The 9,380-nt window shown below is 38.8% G+C and overlaps 1 protein-coding gene across 1 annotated transcript; it reads left to right on the top strand.

The window, feature by feature from the left end:
• The first annotated feature begins 629 nt into the window (after positions 1-629).
• On the top strand, positions 630-6,823 carry CXCL13 (C-X-C motif chemokine ligand 13). Its single transcript, XM_025922360.2, has 4 exons — positions 630-780; positions 2,456-2,588; positions 5,361-5,441; positions 5,968-6,823. The coding sequence occupies exons 1-4, from the start codon at positions 717-719 to the stop codon at positions 5,990-5,992; spliced, it is 303 nt and encodes a 100-aa protein (XP_025778145.1). The 5' UTR covers positions 630-716; the 3' UTR covers positions 5,993-6,823.
• The last annotated feature ends 2,557 nt before the right edge of the window (positions 6,824-9,380 follow it).

Below are 9,380 nucleotides of genomic sequence, written 5' to 3'. Positions count from 1 at the left end.
ACACTATGGAATACTACGTGGCAATGAGAAAAAATGAAATATGGTCTTTTGTAGCAACGTGGATGGAACTGGAGAGTGTGATGCTAAGTGAAATAAGCCATACAGAGAAAGACAGATACCATATGGTTTCACTCTTATGTGGATCTTGAGAAACTTAACAGGAACCCATGGGGGAGGGGAAGGAAAAAAAAAAAAAAAAAAGAGGTTAGAGTGGGAGAGAGCCAAAGCATAAGAGACTGTTGAGAACTGAGAGCAAACTGAGGGTTGATGGGGGGTGGGAGGGAGGAGAGGGTGGGTGATGGGTATTGAGGAGGGCACCTTTTGAGATGAGCACTGGGTGTTGTATGGAAACCAATTTGACAATAAATTTCATATATAAATAAATAAAAAAAAAAGAACCTCCAGTCTGATGTCTTTTCCCTCTCTCCCCACCCCCAAATTTCTGCAGCATCCCTGCCATTTATAATCTATATTTGTAAGACATATTTCATTATACTTAAAGTGCTTTGAAGCCAATTCATAAAATTTGCAAGGGGAGTTCAAAAAAAAAGCAAGCTCAGCAATATTTGGGGACTTTTAAAACTGATGACACAGCTGACCTATTGGAGACACAGGCAGTGGGAGGGCCCTCACTGGTATAAATAAATAGGAATCTCTGTCCTCAGAACCCACAGTTTAGACTCAGAGCTGAAGTCTGAACTCCACCTTGAGGCAGAATGAGGTTCTCCCTGGGATTTCTGCTTCTCATGCTGTTGGTCTACAGCATCACTCCAGTCCATGGTGAGAACTTTCACTTATCTTCTCATTGTGCTTTGAGCAGAAATAGTCTTCAGCATTTCTTTCCTTTTTTTTTTTTTAATTAAAAAATGGGGAGCAATATGACTGAAATGGGAAGGGGGAGATTACCTAAGTACTCCTAGGTTTCTAAAAGTAATATACTTAGAGATTTAACTCTTAGAGGTTAGAGACACTTATGTTGTTAAAATTATTATCCATAGATAGAGATACTGAAGTTCAGTGTCCGTGTGACTTATCGTTGGTTTGTCTATTCCTGGTCTTTTTCAGATTCAGCTCTGCTATAACTAATTCTTTCCATGTATATATCTTCTTGGCTCTGCCTTTCAGTGCTACCCCTTCCGACTAAACCCTTTATAGGATTTAAAGATAATTGACCTCAACAGGTTGGTCTCCTGCAGAGAACGTTTGGTGCAATTCTATTTGGCTAGCTCTGACGTGAGCCACTGTAAGCACAACATGGGGACTTAAGTACATGCTTTCTGCAAAGACATAGACTTCCAAGTCTAAATGGGGTGACGATTGTATAAATAGATAAACATCTAGTTGAAGTTGTAAGTTTTTATACAGCTGAGGAAATCCAAGGCATGTGCCTTGGATTGATATGATATAGTCTGAATGATATAGTCTGCTCAGGTATAAAAAACAAATTTTTGCTCTTAAAGTGTAAGGCATTGTTTTTCAATTATTTTGCTTCACATGCTATTTTTATTCTTCAAGAACTTCATCTCTCACCTCCTCCATAAAGCTGTCCCATTGCCCTGGCAAAGTCCTCTGTTCCCATAATGTAGTATGGATCCTGGGTGTGAAATACAACATTCTGTGACATTTTAGTTTTTGTTCATTTGTTTCGTCCACCAAATTGTAAATGCCTTGAGAACCAGGGCCCTTTTATTTGCAAATATGTGTCAAGCATTGTGTTAGGCACTGGGCTTAAGAGGGTAGACTTCATTAAAATACATGAGATAGAGTAACTTATAAAAGTATCTAGTACTAATGACTTCTGTTATTGAATAAAAATAGTCTTGAATTTTTATTATCAGCTTTCGTTGGTAATAATTTGCAACCGAGATGAAGGACCAGCGTATTAAAATACATATATATATATATATATATATATATATATATATATATCGTATTAAAATACATATATATATATATATATATATATATATATATATGTATATATATCTCCCGTGGTGTTTCCTTGAAGAGACAAGGAAGGGGGTGGTGAGCATGATGAGAACAGCTTATTACTACTCTGGGGACACTGTAAGGGATTCATGTCTTTGGTTTTTATGTGTTTGGAGGGAAGATCAAATCAGTTGATTTTACACTGTATGAATTATAAGTGAGTTTTAAGTCCCCAGAGCAGTGGTTCTCAAATTTTATTATACAATCACCTGAGCACCAATATAATGCTATCACAAATTTCAATAGGTGTCATACTTTTAGAAAGCTAATTTTATTTTTAAGGTTTTGGTAGAAAATGTTCGAAAATAAGCCAAGACAAGCAGAAATACACAAACTAAAAGCATCTGGGTAAAAGCGCCAACTTGAAATTTTTAAATCTTCAAATAAACCGTATGAAAGATCAGTAATTAAATTCAAGTTATGAATTATATGTCAAAGGGATTAAAATAACTGATTGTGTTTACAGGTGTTCTGGAGGCCTTTAACACAAACTTAAAGTGTAAATGTGTCCAAGAAACCTCAGCCTTTATCCCCATCCAACTCATTGAAAAGCTTCAAGTCTTGCCTCCTGGGAATGGGTGCCCAAACAAAGAAATCATGTAAGTTGCAGGAGAAAAATTTATGTGATTCTTTTCTCCCAATGAAAATCAGATCAAATGTTGCCATATAGTATTTTTTTAGTATTGTTGACATACAATGTTGCATTAATTTCATATGTACAGCATAGTATTCTTATTCAAGAATCTCAAAGGGATTGATTTTGAGAGTTGCTAACAACTCTCAAGCTAATAATGGGACTCAATAATATTTGTTAAGTACCTACTTTGCAGCGGCCCTGAGTTAAGTGCTTTATTCACATTCATTCATCATATTCCTTTAACAGACATTAAGTTACGTCTAGTGTTATCACTGATCTGCAGGTGCAGAAACTGAGGCTTAGGGAGGTTAACCAACTGCCCTGAGGCAAACCCTTAGAAAGGGACAGAACCAGGACTCCACCCAGGTGTTCCCCCTCCAAGCCTCTTCTCTCCTACCAAATTCAAATCACCAGCAGAAGCAGACACTTTGTTCCCCAGAAGTTAAAGAGCAAGAAAATAAGTACCCACTACAGTCCTTGGTCTGAACATCTATTTTATGGGACAGTCCCTTAGCTTTAAGATCTACCAACGTTGATACCATTACTCTGATTGAAGAGTTAGGCTATGGAGTCAGTTGTGGCTGCAAGAAGTTTAATAGGTATTTTCTTTAGCTGAAATAGCATGATCTCTTGTTTCTGTGACCCTTTTCAGTACTTTCAGAGAAATCTGTTGATACTTCTATCATAACATTTTCCATGGCACATCAAATGAGAATTTACACATTGCATGCAAAGCCCCTAGTATAGTGCCTGGCACAACAGTAAATGTAACAAATGTTCAGTAAATGTTAGCTGTGATTATTATAGCATCACTGTGTTGAAGCAATCAGGTTTGTGGCTCTCTTTCTCTCTCCCATTCTCTCTCTCACCAGAATTAAGTTCCTTATAGACAGGGATCAGATTTATTTGTTTCTCTACTCCCAATGCTTTATCCCTTACCTGGCATACAGCACAGGTACAAGCAATGTTGGATTGTTACACTGCATTTTTTAAATAATCCTATAGATCTTTTGTGTATCACTACTTTGAACTTTGATTTCTCCTTCCTAGATCTATCTTTATGAACCAAGCATCCACAGCTCGTGGACATATTAGGCACAGCATCTTTCTCCACATTTCCTGACTTTACTCTCACTAGCAGCTCTGCCCCTGTACTTCTTTAGACATTCGATATGTTTGTAATCAGCCACTTTTTGTTTGTCCCATTTTGATATGGGCTTTGGGTGTCGCACTACTTGTGTTCAACTTGTAAAAAAGAAATATGGGATATCAAAAATGTGTGCAAAAATTTTTCATTAAAAAGGCATTATACTTTTCCTAATGTCTTCACTGATAAAGGTTCTAACTAACCCACAATTATTGGCCTCAAACTCAGAGATGTCAAGTCCAGCCATGACCTTGAGAGCAGTTCCTCTGGCTGCATAGAAACCTGAGATTCTCTCTCTCTCTCTTTTATTACATTTCCTCTGTCATGAGTCAAGTCTCTTACCTCTCAACCTGAGGAAGTAATGCACCCCAACTTTCTCTTCGTTAACAATAATCATTTTGAAGGGGCAAAAATTTGATTTTATATCTTGTCACCAAATTTTGTATTTCTGAATTTTAACCAGATATAGAAACAAAAGCTGGAAATTACAAGAAATACATAGCAATCAGGTTAAAAATGCTGTGAGTCCAGATGGTCAGAAATCTATTTTCCCTCATGAACTCAAAAACCAAATTGGAAGACTCTGCCCAAGAACCCCAAAATGCTGTGACCTCTGACCTCTCTAAGATTCATTTACAAGGGTGGAGTTTCAAAGCTAGATGGACAGATCCTTCTTGCTAAGGTGAAGGTGAAGAAATCGTTTTGCTCAGAGGTCACCCCGATACAGGGTTGAGTGTCCCTGGTCACTATCACCTGGGAGACCTCACATCTTTCACTGCAGGTAAAACATTCAGCACTGTGTCTGGCACTTATTGATAACTATTCAGATCCTGCCCATGTAGAGTGGTGGCTAAAAGTGTGGGTTCTGGAGGCAGATAACCTTCATTCGAATGCTGCCCTGCCCTTGCATTTGTCGTGCCATCTTGGGCAAGTTATTTAAACTCTCTAAACCTCAGGTTCCTCATCTAAATGTAAGGAAATAATAGTTCTCTAGCAAAGGACTTGTGTGAGATTGACATAATCCATGTTACCTGCTGAGGATAGTGATTGGCGCATTGTAAGTGCTTGATCAATATTAGCTATTATTGTTGCTGCTTTTGTTGTTATCGAATCTCTCAGAGCAGTGAAAGCCTCACTAACTAGAGGTTCAACAAAATGCCAGGGGCACTCGGAGCGATCAGCTCTGTAACCTCTCCCACATTAAATGTCATTGGATCTGCTTTTCAAATAATATTTTCTCAAGAGAGTGTTTCCTATCGTTTATTTTGTTCTCCCAAGCTCAACAGACAACCATCTATTTTATGGGACATAAAGATAATGTGATATAGATTTAGAAGTGAGCCAATCTTAGAGTCAGCTATTTGGTCCACCTCCAATTCATGTAAAGATTGTCAGCAAAGCATTAACCCCTGACACATAAGATTCTGTTAACCTCATCTTCAGCTCCACTGGCTCACACACAGATCCCAAACTGCCCACCTCCAATTTCACTTCATCCGGGAATATTTTTCTACTCCACTCTCCTTAAGGGCCGGATTGACTAAAATGTAACACTGCCTTATTTTTATTATTTTTCTTTCCCCCCAGAGTTTGGAAGAAGAATAAGTCAGTTGTATGCTTGAACCCTCAAGCTAAATGGATACTAAAATTAATAAAAATGTTACAGAGGTAAGTCAGACTTCCCAAGGGTTTTCAGATTCCAATTTGTACTGAAGGGCTTCCCTTTCATGGGTAGTCAAAATGGGGACCATTTTAATTATTTATTTATTTTTAATGTTTATTTATTTTTGAGAGAGAGACAGAGTGCACGACTGGGGCAGAGGCATAGAGAGAGGAGGACAGAGGATCTGAAGTGGGTTCTGCACTGACAGCAGACAGCCCGGTCGGTGCATGGCTCAAACCCACGAACCGTGAGATCATAACCTGAGCCGAAGTCAGATGCTTAACCGACTGAGCCACCTAGAAGCCCCTAAATGGGGACCATTTTAAATTTATGAGAAATTCCCAAGACAAATATCCATTCTTCACTATTATTACTTTTCAAATGAGTAAGGGTGACTCATTTCAGTAGCTCAATAAACTAAATGGAAAGTCAATATGCACAACAGTCCTTGTTTGATATCTTTAAGGAAAACCAGTTTTTAGTAAGTCTCTCTGTGAATATGACTCTCTTGTTTTTGTTTTTATTTCACAGAAAAAGTGCTGTTTCAACTCCATGAGCTCCAGTGTTTAAGAAAAGAGTCAACTGATGCCAATATCCCTACTAAGGACACCTGCCTATGCCCCTCCTCCTGCTCTGGGTTTTAGTTTTGTATTTGGCTGAGTCTTTCCAAGAAAAAGAACTTCCCCATATAAGCAAGCATGAAAATATATGTTAAATAAGCTTACAGAAGCTGATGTGGCCAACTTGAGCTTTTTAAAAATTATAGTACCCTTATACACTTGGACTTTGCATTCTTATTAATCAGGAAGAAAGTTTCCTTGAGGATACTTAGTAATAAATCACATCGGTTTCTTCGAATAGTATACCTCTTGTTTACACTAAATTTTCCTAGAAACTAGGGGAGCAAGAATTTAAACCTCAAATCTGAACATGTGGCTTGAATTAAGAAGGAAATGATGGAATTCATTTCAATCATTTCACACCATAAGAAAAGCAGGATTCCATAAGAGACTGAAACCTGCCTGGGAAACCCAGGGAATTTCATAAGAGACAGAGGGCTCTCATAGTAGCTATCTTCCATTTAAAAGCTCACTATTGAAAAAAATGGAGTCCTTTTCATTTGAAAGAGTTCTTTTACGAGATTTACTGTCCTGGACAAAAACTAATAACATTCAACAATCTCCAGACTTAAATTCGTAGAATATTCAGGAAAAGCATTTAAAAACTGATAGTCAGATGTCTTCTTTTATACATTTGCTTTGACGAACTTTTCTTACTCATATCTTTTGCACAGACTTTTTTTTCCCTTGGTCTCTGGTACCTGATTCTTTAATGCTTCCTGTTGATCTAATGCTATTCAATAAACTCAAGTAAATGTTTTACTTAATTATGAGGAACTCATTCTTAATAGAGCATTTGCTCAAATTTAGACACTCTGACTCATCACAATGAAAAGTAGGACTTCATCATGTTAATTTTTGCTTGCATGATGCTTGCCTTTTACAGTTGTTTTAAATTATGTGGCAACGGGTAAGTGAAGTTATTCCTGATATTAACGCAGGGGGAAAATGCTTGACTATGAGAGCTTCTTTTCCTTGATATACTCAACATTATTTCCTCTAGAGATTTCCAAATTCTTACCAAAACCTATTTTCACTTATATTGGTTCTTAAAGTCTCCAATGTTTGCTTTGACAAAGGTTTTCACTGGGTTTGACAAACAGAAGAAGTAGACCCTTAACCCCCCATCCCCTCCTTCCCTGGATGCAGCCTGGCTCTCCCATCAGGGCTGGGCTTTCCCAATGGGCTGGGTTCCACTGCCCTAGTGCCCCTCATTCCCCTTGCCGCTCTGGGGGGCCCACTCCAAGCACACCCAGGTTTAAAGCTATATCTGGCTCCTGCTTTCAATTCTCTCTTTTTTATTTTTTGATTTATTTTTATTAAATAGATTTCTTGGATGGGAGTAAAGAGAACCTATTAATGCTACTTTTTCTGTTGTCTACAACAGGAATCATAAAATGGATCATAAAATGCCATCAAAATCCTGCATTCTAGCACTTTCCAGACTTCTACTTTTAGAGGTCAGGAATCACATCACTCTTTAGTTTTGTTTTGGTCTTTGAGAATGCAGCTAGATGAATATTTAGGATCCTCAAATAAGAACTATTACCATTTTCTATGAGTCAGCTACTCATGTCACCCTCATTTTACAGAGGCAGAAGCTGAGACACACAGGGATTAATAACTTGCTCGAGGCCTTACAGCTACTAAACAACAAATCAAAATTCAAACTCAGGCAGAGTGCATACTTCTAATCACCACACAATGCTGACCACACTTTATAGGGAGTAGACATCACCGGCTCCATTTTGCAGAAGGAGAAGTTGATGCAAGTGAACATTTACTTGCCCCAAATCACATAACTAGTAAGAAGACAAAACCACAATTCAAACCCAGGGCCTCCTGACTCCTAAATATATGTATTTCTTACCTCAGCCCCTTTGTCCACCATTTTTTTCAGGGCCAATCAAAGTTCCAGAAGATCCAAGCCTCCCTTGGGTTGAGAAGACAGCATGAAGACAGTGGGCAAATGTGGGAATAGAAATGAAACAACAGGACCAGGGAAGGTTCTCAAACTTGCTTTCCTTACCACACAACTACCCGCTTCTCAAAAGTCACAGTAGATTTGGAGGTGTTCAGTCTGATTGGGGACAGGGATCTTAACCCACAGTTAAATGCAGGATAACTTGTTGAGCCATTTAATGAGTGTCTGAGGAAAAGTGATCATTAGCTGATCTGAGCATGTTTGGGTTCAGAAAGAGAATAATGAAATAGTAAGGCAAAATTCAGGTAATCCATGGTCACATACATGCAAACATACATAATTAAGTTAATGAAAATCCAGAGTGAAATAGAACTGAAGGGAAAACACAAGCTAATGCTGGCCAACGCAGGACGTTCAACTCTGGGAAACAAAGTGCAGGAGTTAGAAGGCCAAGCTATGCAGGGAGCTCTTGGTAGCATAACACAGGGAAACTCTCACAAAGTGAGCCAAGCCTCAATTGCTCTACTCAAACCCATCTTACTGGTAGAAGCCCAAAGGAAAAGATTCTCTATGTCAAAGGGAAGCAGAATTCTCCTTTCTACCCCCTGAAGGGGCTTAGCCCTACCTCACCTGGACATGGCTTGCCCAGCTGTATGAGTTCTGCCTTAGTGGTTTCCATTTTCTATTGCCTTCCTTTTTACAACTCTTCCCTGTCACTGAGATGTGTCATTTTATTGCTTCCAACTCTGTGTAAGGATTGGTACATTCCCCAAGGCTTTTTGCTCTGAGGTAAAGTTTGGTGGTACTTTTAAACACAATTAATGTGTTGGTTTACAGAAAACTTGGTGGAACCGAGAAGGAGAGGAAGCCCTTGGGTCAGAAGGGTAATATTTGAAAGAGATATCACATCATTTTGTGACCCTCAAGGACAGAAGTTCTCTATGCATAGTCCCTCTGAAGAGCACCATTGGCAGCATCTGGATACTTGTTAAAATACATATTCTCAAGCCCCTCTCCAGGCCTACTGAATCAGAAACCCAGGGGTTGGGCCCAGAGTTGTAATAAACTGTGATATAACAAAAACTGTATTTCCTGGCACAGATCTCCAAAACCCCTTGGAATTTCCTGACTCATAGGATTGTCTTTTGTTCAGAATGAGCCCCTTTCAACCACACCTGAGTTTATGCTAGTGAGGTAACCATTGGTTACCTCATAGATAGCTTCAGGATGGGGGCTGGTTTCCAGAGGAACCAACCATGTGATTAAAGAATTGGACCTTTCAGCCTCACCTCTGACCTCCAGGGAGGGGAGAGGGGCTGGAGATTTGCAATCATTAATGGCCAATGATTTAATCAATCACACCTATGTAATGGAACATCCATTAAAAATCCCTAAACAAT

The sequence above is a fragment of the Puma concolor genome, chromosome B1, assembly GCF_028749965.1.
Source record: "Puma concolor isolate L17-30 chromosome B1, mPumCon1.1.hap2, whole genome shotgun sequence".
In the NCBI taxonomy this organism is placed as follows: Eukaryota; Metazoa; Chordata; class Mammalia; order Carnivora; family Felidae; genus Puma; species Puma concolor.
This window is presented reverse-complemented; position numbering and strand designations above follow the sequence as displayed.